The sequence below is a fragment of the Carassius auratus genome, chromosome 19 (assembly GCF_003368295.1).
Source record: "Carassius auratus strain Wakin chromosome 19, ASM336829v1, whole genome shotgun sequence".
In the NCBI taxonomy this organism is placed as follows: Eukaryota; Metazoa; Chordata; class Actinopteri; order Cypriniformes; family Cyprinidae; genus Carassius; species Carassius auratus.
Genome location: NC_039261.1, coordinates 2,239,046 through 2,256,545, shown reverse-complemented (window position 1 = coordinate 2,256,545; position 17,500 = coordinate 2,239,046). Strand labels below are relative to the sequence as shown.

The 17,500-nt window shown below is 39.1% G+C and overlaps 2 protein-coding genes across 2 annotated transcripts in view; one reads left to right on the top strand and one right to left on the bottom strand.

Moving 5' to 3' along the window:
* Positions 1-12,852, bottom strand: part of psmd3 (proteasome 26S subunit, non-ATPase 3) — a 22,636-nt gene extending 9,784 nt beyond the window's left edge. The window contains exons 1-5 of the mRNA XM_026288356.1: positions 12,574-12,852; positions 4,960-5,150; positions 732-869; positions 448-584; positions 180-370 (exon numbers count right to left, since the gene is read on the bottom strand). Of these exons, the coding sequence (XP_026144141.1) occupies positions 180-370; positions 448-584; positions 732-869; positions 4,960-5,150; positions 12,574-12,709 (793 nt within the window). The 5' untranslated portion in view covers positions 12,710-12,852. The remainder of the gene's footprint in view (positions 1-179; positions 371-447; positions 585-731; positions 870-4,959; positions 5,151-12,573) is intronic.
* A 3,442-nt stretch (positions 12,853-16,294) lies between these two features.
* The window catches only part of LOC113119130 (uncharacterized), a 28,454-nt gene continuing 27,248 nt past the window's right edge, over positions 16,295-17,500 (top strand). The window contains exon 1 of the mRNA XM_026288355.1: positions 16,295-16,526. Coding sequence (XP_026144140.1) covers positions 16,462-16,526 — 65 coding nt within the window. The 5' untranslated portion in view covers positions 16,295-16,461. The remainder of the gene's footprint in view (positions 16,527-17,500) is intronic.

Genomic DNA, 17,500 nt, shown 5'->3' with positions numbered 1-17,500 from the left:
TACACAGCTGGAGTTACTGCACACCGGTGTGTCGCGGTCCGAGCTGATGAACGGTTATACTGCGCTGCTCAGACGACCTTCACGCTCGTGTTTCGCTTGACATCTGACCTTTCTCATGTACAACACAGATAGCAGCGACCGCATTCATATAGCAGATAGCATGCGTGACACACACTCACCGGTGTAGTAGAGGTAGCGCGCCCACTCGTTGTTGTTGGCCAGCTCAGGGAACACAGACTTGGACACCAGTTTCTCGGCCTGGTCGTACAGATGGTACTGCAGGTAGTTACGCAGCAGCAGGTTGAGCAGCGTGGCCTGGCCGTCAGCGTCGTGACGGAGCGTAGCCGTCCTCAAGCGTGTGTGCAGGAAACTGTGTTCACCAGAGAGCAGAGTGAGCACAACAGCCCAGCTGAAGCGGAGGTCAAAGGTCATGAGGAGGACACTCACCTGCGCACCACATCCAGCTGGTTCAGGAACTCGTACACGCGCGAGTGATAGTAATAACACTTGGCAGCCACTAAGTCCAGAGCCCTGCGGTTCTGAGAGCCCATCTTCTGCAGCAGATCATCAGACACTTTCTGAGCCTGAGGACAGAGATCAGACCAAACCTCATCATCTGTAGAGAGCTGAAGAACATGCTGTTCATGTGCTGGACTGCAGTGGAATCCAGCTCTGCTAGCAGGATTAGCCTGAGTCGTATCTTATGTGCACACACAGGGAGTGTTTCTGACCTGGGCGTAGTGTTTGTTGTTGGTGAGGTAGATCACCAGCAGCAGCTGTAGATAAGCCTCCACCTCTGGGATGAGTGGTGTCACCGCAGCTTTCCCCGTGCGTGGCCTGAACTGAACATCTCCTTCCTTCTCCAGCGGCTGAAGCACAAACACACAACAGACCCAGAGCTCAACATTAACTGTTCTCCAGAGAGCTCCTTCTCTTCTGCACATAGAAACACCCGCACCTGATTTAGTAGCACTGGAATAATGACCATTAGTTATTCTTTTTAACAATATTAGAAGCTGTGTGTTTTGGAATTAAACATTTAGCATTAGCAGTAGCTTGAGCAGGGAAACAGATGCACATGTATTAGCCGATGTCCATATTTAGAAATCAGGGCAGCCGATAACTGATGGCCAATAAATGATGCCAACTTTTTTTAACATATATTTGCCCAATTTTCTATTTTTTTTCATTCAACTCATAGAAGTGAGTTTGACCAAATGATTGCAGGGTACAAGATAGTAATAGTAGTAGCCCAATATAGAGTAATAATCCATGGCTCAAAACTCCATTCTGAAGCAGTGTGTCCCACAGACTGCAGATCACCTCTCTGCCAGCAGGAGGCGCTGTCGGAGCAGAGAAAGAGAGGTCGCCAAATGTCACAAAAGAAGTGTGTTTTTGGTTGCCAGATGATCAATATTTAAAACAGATGAGTAAGTTTTTCAGTATTCTTAGATGAATAGAAGGATCAAAAAATCAAAATCAATTCACATTTATGTGAAACAAAAAGCCATTCAAAAAGCCATTCAAATACCATTCAAAAGTAAAAAAAAAAATGTGTCAGTTTTTTGGAAAATAAATTATAGAAATGAATACTTTTATTTAGAAAGGATTCTTTAAATTGAACAAAAGTGATGATAAAGACATAATTTTACAAAAGATTTCTATTTCAAATAAATATTGTTCTTCTGAATTTTCTATTCATCAAAGAAACCTGAAAAAAATCTACTCCGCTGTTTTCAACATTATCATAAGTGTTTTTTAGCAGCAAATCAGAATATTAGAATTATATCACAAACTGCTTTGTTTTGAACTCTCTCTCACACAGACACGGAAGAGAAGACAATGATGAATAAAGTCATCGTTTTTGTTATTTTTGGACCAAAATGTATTTTCGATGCTTCAGAATATTCTCACTGCCCCTCTGATGTCACATGGACTACTTTGATGATGTTTTTCTTCCCTTTCTGGACATGGACAGTATACCGTACACACAGCTTCAATGGAGGGACTGAGAGCTCTCGGACTAAATCTAAAATACCTTAAACTGTGTTCTGAAGATGAACGGAGGTCTCACGGGTTTGGAACGACATGAGGATGAGTTACTAATGACATAATATTCATTTTTGGGTGAACTATCCCTTTAAGCTAAAATAATGCTTTTTTTAAATATAATGTTTAAGTTAATACTTGTCCAAACAATCACTTTAGCAGAGTTTGTACTATTTTCTGCACATTTAAAAAAAAAAAAAAAATTCAGTCTATGCGTATAGGTGTTGTGGCATATCAGCGAAAAGAACTTAAATTGCACATTCAGTTTTGATCATACAGATTAAGAGCAATGCATCGATCGAATCTTTAAAGGGTCTACTTTTATTTGTATACACACATAATGAGAAACTTTGTGCATTTATAAAATAAAGAAAACAGTGCGCTGTCTGCAGCCTTGGTCTTGCGTGATCTTCATTTAGAAATGCGTCATTAAAATGAACTGAAACTCAACAAATACTCTAAATATTTCTATAGAAATCTTGACATGTGTACTTTTAAACTAAGCAAGTCAGATCGACAACAAATATTAAGTAATAAAGCAATCCATATGAAACCAATGCTATGTCCAGTCTTTCACGTCTTCACTAACTCTAATGCGACCACGCCCACGCTATAGATATATAATCATCCATGTGAATCGTGCGGCGTGTACACATTAATATCATGTTTTTAATGATGGTTTCATTCTAAACATGGCGATTATCTCCAAGGACTCCCAACATAATATATTTAGCATCTGAATCTAACCATATAATGTCAACAAATGGAAAAGTCAGCAGTCTATTTATGATCATGTTAATCATGGCGCTTTTAGTCGCTACAGCGGGGGCGCTTTTTTACCCCAAATACGATACATTTACATATTATTTCGTCATTTAAAAACCGTTGCTTTAATTATCATAAACAAAACTGAAAAACATAAAGAAGAGCTTTGTCTCAAAATATGTGCATTGATTTTTTTTAGCTATTCTCATTTGCTACTTAAATCTACAACATCAAAAAAAAAACTGATCAAGCAAGCACAGAATCAACTTTGCGGTGCTGCGCACGATCGCGTCAGAGATCGAACAGATAACCCCCGTGTATAGTTGTTTTTGACAGAAGCACATATTGGACAATTTAAAAAAAATAGCAGCATGAACAAAACTGATTTCAAAATTTAATTCAAGTACTTTCCAGGCCTTGAATCCATAGGTTTGAAATTCAAGTACTTTCAAGAAGCGTGGGAACCCTGGTTAATAAAGACAATCGTTCAGTGTGTGTTCATGTTTTTGTTGCTGTTACGTGACGTAGGGGTGTCTAGGGGCGAGATGTGGGCTGATGATGTCATCGTTTCAGAAAATAAACCGATTCGTCCAGATGAAAACACAAAGGCAGCATTTTCTAATTTATCCACTCTGGGAGTTTAAAAAATATCTGTTTCACTCTCCCAAACCCTGGATCTGTGTGGATGAAACGGCTACCTGATAAAAGACCTGTGCGTATTCACAGAAATGTGTCTCCGAGTGGACGGGGCCTAAGAAGACATGATATCGTGGAGGATATTGATATATTGGATACTGGATAGAGAAGTTTGGTCTGAATTAAACGTGTTTCTACTTTCACATGTAAATGACTTGTTGCACTTCTGAATGTGTTAACTTTCCGGCATCAGTTCTGGTAGGGTAAATCGTTACGGGCTGTTTTTAGCTGAAGCTGTGTGTGAACAAGCCTCTGATGAGAGTGTGAGCTGCTCCGTCTCTCACAGCCTCAGAGCAGGGTTGACAGGTTTTCACAGCAAAACCCACACAATTACTACTCAAAACCAGCCCAACAAGCCCTTTTCAGGGGCGATCCCCTGCTAAAAGACACTTTCGGGGCTAAATATCACGTTATGGCTTTAACATCCTGCTGCAACAGAGTAAAAGCAGCTGGGCTTGGCAGCACTGGCTCAGAGGGAGTTCAGCAACAATGCTTAGCTGCCCGCCGGTGCGCCTGACTATAAATCCATTAATCCATCCAGCAGTAACAGTGCTGAACACAACGCTAAACTGATTTTTACAGGCTAAAATGTAAATACACTGACTGAGTTAGGACAGCTCCTATTCAAATTCACCATTGGTCTTCCAGAGTATCATACATTTGGATATTGTTTCGCTTCACATGATAATCTCCAGAGCGTGCGTGTGTTTGTCCTCGGGGCTCCCCCACACATCAGGATTGCTGATCTTTTGGTGTGGACCCAGCATTAGCCAAACAAGTAAAACCTGACGCTGGAGATGCAAGCTGACTGTCCTCCAGCAGGAGGCGCTGTGAGAGCAGCAGAGATCAGATCCAAACCTTTCCCCAGAGGAGGTTTGATTTCATTCAACCAAGTCAAACGCCACAAACAGACCAATGAATGGGAAACACTGTATATCCAAATATGGGAAATGGGTTTAAAAATTATATCACCGTTATTGAAAAAAATAATATTGCGATACATACTGATATTGAATCATTTTCCAGACTTCGTCTCAGTCTAAATTATATTCACACTGATGTTTTAGGAAGCCAATCCAATTAGAATATAATAATAATAATAACAACGACGATGATGACAGTAACAGACATATATTGTAAAACAATTGCACTGTAAAATTATTGAAAACGTACATTTCATAAGTTATTAGGTATTTTATTTATGCTTTAGACTGCAGTAGGGAAATTTTCACAGTTGAAAGAGTGTTTTAAAGCGCTAGCTGTCATACTGCACGTGTAATCGAGGAGTTTATCAGATTCATTCAGAGTGAAGCGAGTGGTTCTGACAGCGATTGATGGAGACTCACACTGGCTGGAGCCCTGTGTATCAGTCTTCAATACGATTGAACACATACAGACCAACTGCTGATTTCAACACGTAGACCGAGGAACAGAGGGGTGTGTTTGTACCTGGTCCAGGAAGCCCAGCAGGAACTCTTTGCTGGCAGCGTTGGAGGTGAAGAACCCGGACACAGCTTTGTGCAGCACATTGTGATTGAGACGACGGCTGGTGGAGGGCAGAGCTCGCAGGGCACGGAGGACGAAGCGTGGCTCCTTCCCCTGCACGGCCTTCTCGATCTGCTTCACGTGCTCCTTGATCTCTGCAGCAGACACACACTCATCATCCACTCGACCGCTTCCATTATCACACGCTCACATTCAGAGGAAGCTAAACAACAGTTAACACTGCTCTATCATCGTTTTAACATGTGTCTTACAATAACAACCATGGCTGACTTAGTGACTGAGTTTAAGGAAATCTAATGTTAAACCTATTGAAATGTGTTTAAAAGCCTGGCCATCACTTTACAGTGTCTCCATGAGCGTCGTCTGTCAGTGCTTCACTCCTCAGAGTTTAATGTGTGTAGATGACACCAGCTACATTAAAAGCCTCCAGCACACTTCTGGATAAGGCTGAGCAATAGAAGCAAAAATTATCATCTCTGTATTTTTTGGCTGATTTGCAGTATACATTAGCCTATATCTTGGTATTTTCTATTTGGATTAAACAAATAAAGTGAATGTAAGCATGCAGGCATATATTATGTGAGACAAAGGGTTAAAATTACATTACATAGTATCGCTGCAATCTAAAAACACATACACATACACACACATATATTGAGAGTGAGGAGTTGTCGCCCCTCCCTCGATATCACAGTCTCCATCATGTTAGCAGGACACCGGCGGTGAAACAGGATTGTTTACATGTGTTGTTAACTCGGTAGTAGAGGAGGTTCTCGCTATTCTGCACTGTTTTACCATGCCTGGAAGTCACTGCTGCGTTAAAAACTGCTGCAGTACCTCTCACGATACAGGTGGAAACATAGGAACAGTGGAATACAGTTTTTTTAGGTTACACCAAGCGCAAAACAGCGGTATTTGGAGAAGCTCTCAAGCGGCACAGAGACCTGGACCATTTACCTCCATGCACACATATGGACATTGGGAATTATATATTTTTTGGTTTAAGTTACTACACAATGCAGTAGTTTAAAAGCCACAAGTCTTTGGAAAGTTACGAGGCTTTCTGCTGTGGCTGGGTCCATCTACAGCAGGTGAAGAAAACAGTGTTGTACTGGCCAAAGTAAGTTTATTCACATGCGTTTTAGCGTATTGTAATTACATTGCATTCAGAATTAACTGCGACTGAACACTAGATTGTAACGATATGTTCAATGTATACGAACGTTTCCAACATGTTTTGATGTAGGCTAAAGCTGTGTATGTTTAGTTATAATTAGATTTTAACCCAGTGACACATACTGTACCAGGTTTTTGTGTTGTGGGCTGCAAAGTGGACAAACCAGTTCTGGGTTAGCTAGGGTAGTTAAATGTGTGATTGCGAGATGTAAATGTCCGGGTTAGATTAAAGCCATTAACAGCGTGAATGCAAAGTGACTTACATTATAAACAATATAATTCCCAATGTCCATATGTGTGCACTGAGGTATATGGTTCAGGTCTCTGTGCCGCTGCAGGGAGCTCGTATGGGTCAATATTTCGGATGCCTGAGAGCTTCTCCAAACAGCGCTGTTTTGCGCTTGGTGTGAGCTTGTTCCTGTAAGGTCCACTTTCTTTCGCCTTATGTTTTTGCATTGTGATTGTCAGTATATTAATATTTTATAAGAGTTATAAGATTTTTTAATAATACTGCTATGTCATAATTATTCAACCCCTATTCAACATTGCTGTTTTTAAATCACTTATTTGCATGGTGGGGAATAAAACAGTCTCAAAACACAATTAAGCTTTTAGAAACTCTATTAAAGTCCCCGTGAAACGGAAGTGAAAAAAAAAACGACTTTTCTCCAGTGTTGTGACGTATTTTCGAGAGAAACGGAATAATAAATGAGGAGAATAGTGGGCGTGGCTTATTTTCCAACTAGCACCTGATTGGATCTAGATAAGTAGGTGTGTTCAATTGCATGAGACATGGTTCATTTCAACTCCTCGTCGTCAAACTTTGTGAGGTACCAACGGTGTACACTGACGGGACAGCGTTATCTGTTAATGACAGATATCTCACAAACCCCATTTCGTGTTTTGTCCAATTTTTGAAGCATCCGCGCGTGAAGTGCTTGGAGCACATCCATGACCACTCTGTTATCCCTCCTTCTTCGAAATGTAACGAATCGAGCCATCTGGACCGTAACGAGGGAATTTTAGGGAAAGGGAAAAGTGTTCCGGGAGTTCCACAACCAAAGATGCACCTCCTCGCCATCTCTCCTTTCACGCGCTGTCAATGCTGGCAAACACACAGGCAGCCTGTCTACTGTCGGTTGGAGGGGCGTGGTTACGGATTAAGCAGACTAGGGATGTCAACGATTAATCGATGATCGATTAATTGTCGATAAGAGATGCAATCGATTAAGGCTATCGATGGTCGGTTAACCGATTCAGTGTTGGGCTGCGTGCGGCTCATGCGCACTCAACAAGTGCAAGCGGCTGTGAGTGACGGTGACGATATATAAAAGCATCATCATTCATTCACAATGTACAAATTAAGCTTTTAATGTGATTTAAACTTTAAAGTACATTAAAATAGAAACAACATAAAAGTTCTTCAACATTAAATGCAATAGAAATGTAGTTACTAATCATTTCATCAGATAACTGTTTTATATCGTGCGCTTTGCAGGGCTGCGGGACACAGTGACAGGACAGGTAGTCTATTCATTCCTACAACTTGTTAATTCATTCCTACGAATTATTAATGTGGCAATTGTCCATGTTTCATTAATTTTGTTCCCTAAATAACCCATGATTTAAGTGAAATAAGGGAACAAATTAATAAATCGAACGAATTCTTAATTCATGAAATCTTTAATTTCCCTTCCCATGTTTACCACAGTAAGAGATGCGAAAACAGTTATTAAAAGCGAAAGATAATAAAATAAACCTGGGAAATTAGAGGGTTAGACTATGAAGATTTAGGAAAAGAAACAATGCCTAAATATACTGAATTTGTGGAAATTCGTGACCAACCGGCAAACCAGAACAAAGCCGCGTAAATGAAGACTATGGGGTCCAAAAGCATGGTCGCGATCTAACATTTTCCAGTTAATCTATTATTCCTCTAATAAACAAAGCTTTTATACCACACTTGTCATAATCAGATCTTATAATTTCTAAATAAATAATTGCTGGATTCAAAACGGCGATTAATAGGCGCTGTGACCGACACATTCCTGGAGCATTCACTGCTGTCACTAAACGGTGACGCCGAGCATCGTTCACAAGTTTCTGCATGGACCTGACTAGGGCACAGGTTCTAAGCCCTGGGACAAAATGGGATGCTTTAAGGAAAATTTATAGCCTACTAAGTAATAGGCCCAAAATAAAAATAACAATTTGTTTTCATGTTTTTTTTTTGTTTTTTTTTTTTTAATAGGCTATGCGAAATATATCCGACTTAAATAGGCTAATTAAGATTAACGGATTTAAAACAGAAGTGTGGGCGCTCCATAAATTCACAAAAAAAAAAAAGGATGACAACGCATTCTGTTTGTTTGCTTTATTTTACAAGAGCACAAATCTTCTGTTTTTATTGGGAGTGTGCACAAATGAAAGTAAACACTTTTGCGGAAAAAATATATATTTTTTTAATGTCTCAGCTGTTTCGATCGCGCCGGAGCCTGCTGCACACGTATATTCTAGCGATTCAAACTTACATCGCAGTCTGTTCATTATCAAAATAAAATGTCAACTAAACATTAAAAGGTTACACTGGTCAGTTTAAATAGACCGTAGTATACCGGTCCACTCTGCTGTTATGCCAAGGACGTTTTTGCTCATATGAAGAGGATCATCTTTTCCGTCTATATGCGAATGCGTGTTAAGTACAAGCCTAGTTTACATAATAAATAATAGTTTAACATTCAAATACATTGCGAATATGGAAACATTTCGATTTGTGCCGAATGAGACATGAGCAATAACCTCCAAATAAATCTAGCCAAATCCGCGCTCGCTCATCCTCGTGTGCACGCATGCACTGTCACGATCTAATGCGCTGTATGCCGGATTTTTAAAAATCTGACATTTTCTAGGACAGAATCCAGCAGGATCAAATTAATGTGAGCAACTGTGTTTTGGTGCAGCAGCGCCGATGTAGTTCACTTAATGTGCAGCGCAGTCACACGCGCTCCACATTTCGGATAATTTTATACAATAATGTCAGTTGAAAACATTGCAATTGTGCTTTAAAATACAACAACGAGCACCACAAAACCATTTCAAGAGGCGCGTTCAGCGTTCTCCGTGCGGGATTGGAAACTGTCAACAAAGTAAAATGACCTCAAAAGTATGGCGCGCTCTCTTCATTTTATCAAATGATCATAATCGCATCTATTCATTTTATAATCCTGCTACTAGCATTTTATTCAGACTAAAACCTCTTTAATTCAAGTGAGAAAGCGTTTTGTGTGTGTGTGTGTGTGGCTTTTGCACATCCTGTCATACCGCTGACTGCGTGCCTACAATAGACGCATTTTGCAGTATTATGGTTAACGATTAATCGATTAATTGATCGTTAATTTAAACGACGATCGATCATGGAAATAATCGAAATTTGACATCCCTAAAGCAGACGCCCAATTCCTCAAGCCTACGTCATCAGTGAAGGTCCTCCAATGCAGAGGGGAGGGGCTTTTTCAGATTTTGATTAAAGATTATGAAGCCAAAATTTTTTGTGTGTGGATTGACTCACATGGATGAATTGTTCAGCACAAAACGATCAATTTAGGCGAACAAAGTAAATAGTCAATTTTGATTTCATGTGGACTTTAAAAACAGAATTAGCTTGAGCCGTTACACATACAGTTAGCCCATGCATGTGTTGAAGTTGAGTAGCAAAAGTGTCAACAGAGATCTCACAAAAGCTAAAGAGAATATCGTAGTACTTTAGAAAGGCTAAGGCTATATGATGATGTCCAAGACACTGAAAGTTCCTAGAGACACAGCTCTCAGCCTTATTTCTTAGCTTAAAGTGTGTTTTAGCAGAAAATCTTTGAGGTTGTGGAAGAAAAAGCACAATATCATAAAATGTTTAATCAGAGCAACTGAGAAAAATCTGCAATGTTAAGCCAAAGACTTGCAAGATGACCCGATGAAAGGAGGAAACCCATTTCAAAGCAGTGTGTAGAAGAACACTAGACAAGTATTGCCTTTATGTTGAGACATCTTGATGAATACCACTCTTGATCAAGAAGAACAAAGGACAACTTGAACTTGATAAAATACATTTGTGTAGACTAGGGCTGGGACAACGCGTCAAGGTCATTGATGACGTTGACGCAAAAAATACGTCGACGCAAAATATGCGCATCGATTCGTCGACCTGTTTTTATTTCTCTAAAAAACGTTTACCTTATGTGCGCTGAATATACGCGATGGCCGGATCAACATTCTGTCCAACGTTATATAACCAATCCAGGGGGTTTACTGCATTGATCTTTTTTTTTGTGCTCGCACACCCACGGTTTCAAACAACACGAGCGCTGTCTTGCTCTCTCTCTCTCTCCCTGCTGAATATTAACCAAAATCATTAGAAACGATAGAAAAAGGGCGGAACGTGTTTCACGTGGAGCATTCGGAGATTTTTTTTCCCTCCATGACAGGCTGCTGGCTCCCACTGTTACTTTTTTGTTAATTATTTTTTTGGAAAAGCACTTTCTGTATTAGCTTAAAGCCCTCAAGTTAACATTGGTTACTGTATTCTTTCAATTGCTCTAAACAAGTATTTTGGGTGACCTTTTTTATTGAATGCTAGACATCAAGTTGTTGTTATTTTCATCTGTAAGAAGCACTTTTTTTCAGTAAGCTAGGCCCTATGTGTTCAGTAAGCTTGTTTCAGTAAGCTGTGTTTTCAAGGCTTGAATTGAATGCTATCTCTATACAAGTGCAAAGTAATGCATTCTTAATCAGTCTTTTATTTTGTAATTTTAAGAGCAATAAACATATATTGCAATGTTAAGGAACTCATGTTTTTTTCATTCAGATATGTAAATCAACATGTATAAACTGTTAGTAGTCAATTAATGGGGAGATAATCGAAATTGAATGGGTCTGAAAAAATTAATTGTTAGATTAATCGATGCATCGAAAAAATAATAGTTAGATTAATCGTTTAAAAAATAATCGTTTATCCCAGCCCTAGGGTGGACTTGTGGAGCTCTGAGCTGAATGTAATATGGAGTGATGTGACCAAACTGGATCTTTTTGGGCCCATGGATCAGCGGTGTGTGCTGCAAACCAGGCAAAGCTCATAAGCAGAAGAACACCATCTCCATCCTCAAACCTGGAGGTGGATCAGTCCTGTTATGGGGTTTCTTTACTGCCGAAGGAAGAGGAAATCATGACTGTTTGAAGGACATCATGGATTCTTTAAAGTGTCAGGCCATTTTGACAAGAATTGTGATGCAAAAACTGAAGCTGATGATCAATGGACTTTCCTGCAGGACAGTCATCCCAGAGTACACATCCAAATCTACTTCTGCTTGGTTCAGGGATCAGTCACAGAATGTGCTTGAGTGACCTGTTCAGTCTCCAGGCTTAATTCTCATTGCAAATATCTGGTTGAATTTGAAGAAAGCAGTGGCAATGTGAAAACCAAAGATTATCAGTGATCTGAAATCTTTTTCAGGCGAGGAATGGGTCAAGACTGTAGTAGAGAGCTGACAGAAGCTTCTAAACACTTACAGACAGCGTTCATTGGAGATTTTAAAGAATAAAAGATTCTGCACAAAATGTGAGTTGTGAGTAACGGTCTATAATCTATAGGCTACTACAAGAGAAATAATATTTAACGCAGAAATTATTTAAATGCAAAATAAACAAAACAACGCTCTGACTGGTTGAACTTCATCTTTTTCTCTTGCTTGTTTTGAACACTGCGCGTGGAGAGGCGTCACTAGATTTGTGCGTAGTTTAGAGTGACAAATCATTCCAGCCTATTTTGAGAATTCATTAGCACTTGGCTAATATTATACATCATTTAGTCGCTCAGAGTGAAGATTTACTCGCACTATAGAGGGTTGACTGCTGTGTTTTTGAAGGGAATGCGCCCTCGATCTACATAAATGTGTTTATGTTCTCATGAATCATTCGTGATTCAGCTTCACCCAGGTGTAAGGGGTTTTTAGTGAATCTTTGCTGATTGCCTTTCCTAATAATTTCCTAATTAGCAAGTTCCACAGCTAAAGTAAACAGTCTCATGAGAAAGATGGTCACCCCACAGAAGAGAAGGCCCACAGTAACATCACTACTGTGTAACGTCACTACATTGTAACCACTCTCACTACTCTATAACGTCACTACACTCTGAAGCATCACTACACTGGCGGTTATTGGACTGGTTCTGGTCAGAATGGTCGGGTAACACACGGCAGATCACAGATTCGAGGTCATCACTGTCAGATGTCCGTGTGGTGTGACCGGTAAACGAGCGTGTGCTCGTGTCGTGACTGATATTTATGATAATAATGATGTGTGTGTGTGTGTGTGTGTGTGTGTTGTTCAGACCGTCGAGCGTCAGCTGGTCCTGCTCTCGCGGCGCGCGCGGATCCTCTTCCTTCATCTCAACATCTTGCGGGTCCGCGCCGCTCTTCTCTTTCTCCGCGCGGGGTTTCTCGCGTCGCTTTGCCGTCGCTTCTTTCATGTCTCAGCGCAGTCGTTGGAGCTCGATCGCAGAATGTCACAATCGCGGGTAAATAAGAAGTTGACGGAGCGTTTGAATACACGCCGAAGATGACTGGCAATTCTGACGGACCGCAGTGCATTCTGGGAGGCTGGCGCTCTTCCTCGCGCGGTTTCTGTGTGGAGCTGAGGCGCTCGAGGAGAGTGCTGCCACCTAGTGCTCAGCGTTCCTACAGCACCACACAAACCCTTCAGTCTGAGCGCTGCAGAAGATGAACTACAGCCTAGCTGACCTGTTTCATAAAAACATATTAATACACCTCTTTCTGACACTCTCTGTCAGCGCGTGTAATGAGCACGTGCATTTACTGGATACTAAATATTAACTTTTTCATTTAAAGCTTCAGATGTCCACAATGGTGTTCAAATGTCCATGAAATTCTTTCTTTGCAGTTTTTAAAACAGAACATACAAGGGAAATAACATATACGTTTGGAAAAATATAAGTTTGGAGAATGGATGTGTAACAAACAAACAATCAAATAGTCAAATAAATATAGAAAAAGTACCTGCACGACTGGCTGACAACGTTTCTTTCTTTAACGTAAAATATGACCTTGATGACTGAGTCAAGAGAAGCTGGTGCCAGACCAGAGAGAGAAGATCGAGAAGAAGGTCATTGAAGCGCCTGACACGTACAGAAAGAGCAGAGGATAACACTTTAACAGGATCCATGTGAGCAGCTTTAAAAGACACTCTTTTTGTTTAATCTGTGACACAATACTGACTAAGAGCTCCCAAAATGTTAATAAATCTCTTTACATCTTACCATCTAACCTTGATTTCATATAAAACATTATGTTACAGTGTTCAGTATTTCCAGATTTATATTTATATTCCCCCAAAAATGTTTTAAGGCTTTACCCATTTCTATTTGTAACGCTGCCACTTTAAATTCACATAATGTTTCACTTCTGAGTAACAGATATATATATATATATATATATATATAATGAAATATAATGATAAGTAATTGCCTACTGAGAAAAGTTGAGGAAAAATACCTAGTAAAACACAAGTGTATACGTATGTGTTTGAATGTTTCTGTAATGAACAGTTTTTAGTAAAGCAGAAAGCCTGTAAATAATCTATAAATGAATGAGTGGCATTTCACACAACAGTCGATGATAACACAGCTCCAGAAGAACAACTGCAATAGTCTGAGTTGAACATCAGTAATCTCAATAGAACAGTGCTTGGCGCCATCTACTGGCAGTTTTATATTGATATTTACTATAATATTTATTTAGCTTCTTCTTTAGTTTGGTTTGGACAGAAGTGATACTCCACCGGCTCCTTATCACAATCAATCACGGGGGCAAAACCATTATCTGTTCAGAGGAATAGAGAAATAATTAAAGAGGACAGACAGAATCAATTATTTTTCTATTTATATTTGATTAAAAATAAAGATGTTATAAATCATTTGGATTAATTAGATTAACAAACCACCACAAAAACCTCCACAAGAAGGAAAAGTAATGGACAGTGATGACAGTTTTAGTGTTTTTTATTATGATGATAATTATGATGGGGAAAAATGGATGCTGCGTAAACTGTATTAAATATTGTAATATTTCCACGCTCAGTCTCTATATAAAATAAAATGACTTCAGGGGCATGGTAATTGAAGAAAATTGTAAAGAATAATAATAAATATATTCATATGTATGATTAGAGGCAAAAAAACAAACATTTTATGGTATATATTTATTGTGGAAATTGATTACTTGCATGGAGGACATACTAAAATTGAATGCATATATCAACGAAAAGGTGTGTAAAATACTAAATAGTATCTATGATTTCTGTTATCCCTGTTTAAGTGATAAAGAAGACCTAAATATACAATTTAAGCCATATCTCATAAATATATGACTCATTTTAGAGAAAATATGATTAAATAAATCATAAAAGTCAGTGTATAACAGGAATGAGCCGTATACTAAATGAGTGACGGAGAGAAGTTGTGTTTAAAGTGCTTTCCTGTGAAAATAAGATCATCTGACAGATATTTTACAGCTACATCGAAGAAAAAACTTTTCAATCAATTATTTTTTTATATACATTTTCAACCATTTTTTAAGTGTTGTTCAAAGTAAATTCGCCAGCATCCACACCACACTAATCATAATCTGTTTTATTCTTTAAATAGTGAAGTTTGTTTCCCCAAATAAAATCAAGTAATAACTAGTCAAACTCTTTAGTAAATGTCTTGGGCAGGGCTTGACAAACCTTCAGATTTAGACAAGAATACATGACCATAAATGAACAAATCTCTCTGTAACTGAGAGTCAGTCTTTCTTCTTCTGTAGAGGATCTGATCAAAATAGAGAGAAGCACAATAAGATTCATCTTAGCAGAGTTTTACACCAAGATCCTCTTTAACAGGGATGCCATCAATTTCTTCAAGATTCATACTTTCAAGACCAAATATCTCACATTCGCTAATATTAAGCTTGAGCCGATAACTCTAGCTAAATTATTTATGGGACTTAATGCTTTAAACCTCTGCAGCATTTTCTTTAAAGAGTGTTGTGTCATCAGCCAGCTGACAATTAGTTAATTAATTCCCAAACATGTCGATACCTTGAAAAGAATTGATATTTCCATTAAGAGAAAGAATCTGTGAGGAGGAAAAGAAGATGAGAGACGAGGGAGAAGAAATCCTCCAGAAGAATCACATCAACACAGCTGTCATCACATCTCTCAAAACACAAATGCACATGAACTTGTGTTCCACTGTATCGAATGCTTTATTAAAGTCAATAAATAGCATTAGCTCCTCATCACTGAGAAAGTGTCTATAGATCAGTTAAATCAAGAACAAGAGGGATTTCATTAGCCTACATCTACACTCCCCTAAAGGATTATTAGGAACACCATACTAAAACTGTGTTTCTCCTTCAGAACTGCTTTAATTCTGCGTGGCATTGATTCAACAAGCTGCTGAAAGCATTCTTTAGAGATGTTGGCCCATATTGATAGGATCGCATCTTGCAGTTGATGGAGATTTGTGGGATGCACATCCAGGACACGAAGCTCCCGTTCCACCACATCCCAAAGATTGGGTTGAGATCTGGTGACTGTGGGGATATTTTCTGATTAATTATCTCCCTTGACTTCATGCCTCCGCGTCCCCTGATAGCCTCATAGACAGTAGAAGATTGTCTGTGCGCTTCTCCTCCTGTCCATACGGTAATTTATCTACTGCGCCACAGAGAGTCGCTGGTTATGACGCAATCGTTAGCCTATTTATTTTACAAAAACTGCTTCTACGGGACCATACCATAAGATACAAGGTAATGGAGCCTTTCATACATTTTCTGTGAACTTTAGAAATAATTAATGAACAAATGGAGTCTTTAAACGCCTCAGATGTAAAGTTATTCGCTGTCAAAGTGACGCCAAAATGAATGGGAGTCAATGGGATGCTAACAGCAGGTGGGGGTCCGCTAGCCAATGGTGACGCCCAGGGGGGCTTCAATTAAATATGAAACCCTGCTCCTCCGTGACGCTCCTCCGTGACGCTCCTCCGTGACGCTCCTCCGTGACGCTCCTCCGTGACAGCGGGCGGCGCTGCAGCATGTGGCCGGGGCGGAACACGGCGAATGGAGGGAAAGTTTGTTCTGGATGACAACAGAGTTGTTGAGGATGAACTAGGAGAAAGCTCAGTCAGAAAGTCTTCCAGGGAGCCTGAACGCCTCTGAGCGGATGATGAGCAGCAGCGCGGGGTTAGAGGCGTCACTGCTCGACGCGCTGCGCGACGCGGACGCCAGGTAACGATCTGATCGTTATTAAACTGTCTCTGTCACCAGAAATACCACATGCGCAGATACTTCAGTCCAACCTTTGTACGATGTGTTCTGTCCGTTTGGATACATTTGGAATAATAAACTAAAATATGAAAGCTTAATATATGTTAAAGCACCTTCCCGATCGAAGCATCTCGTGTCCAGTGGAGAAAGTTAGTCAGGTACCTCTAGGGTTGCCTCCTTCAATAGAGAAAAATAAGGGAATCCTAACTTTCATAAAAATATTAATTGCTAATAATCTTAAGTAATTGTATAAGGTGGCATGAACACAGATTTTGGATAAAATATTTGTCATTGTTTGCAGACAGTAACACCATCCAAACATCCAATAACAGATCTATAAACATTTCTAAATTCATGTAAAACACACACTTTTTTATTTATTTATTTATTATTATTGGTAAGTTAATCTATTTAATATAGTCTATTGTTAATTCTACAGTAGCCTTTTGAATAATGTAATCATTTAAATTAGTTAAGTTGTGTATTTGCTTCACTTAGGCACTATATTTTTATTATTAAATATATCTATCTTATATCTTATTAAAATAATGCTTTTGTCTGAATGTACACCTTAACTGGAACACTTTAAAATAAGGCTCATTAGTTAACTACATTAATTAACAATAACTAATAATGATCTGCACTTATACAGCAATTGTTCATCTTTTCATGTTAATTTCCACATTTAATAATACTTGACAATCTTGTTAATATTAGTTAATGCACTGAACTAATATGAACAAACAATGAACAGCTTTATTTCTATTAACTAACATTAACAAAGATTAATAAATAATGTTACAAATGTGTTAGTCATTGTTAGTTCATGTTAGTTAATACACTAATGTTTAATAAATTAACCTTATTATAAAGTGCCATTCTTTCAAATGGACTCTCTGCCAAGAGACCCGCCCTCCTCTGACTCTGATTGGCCG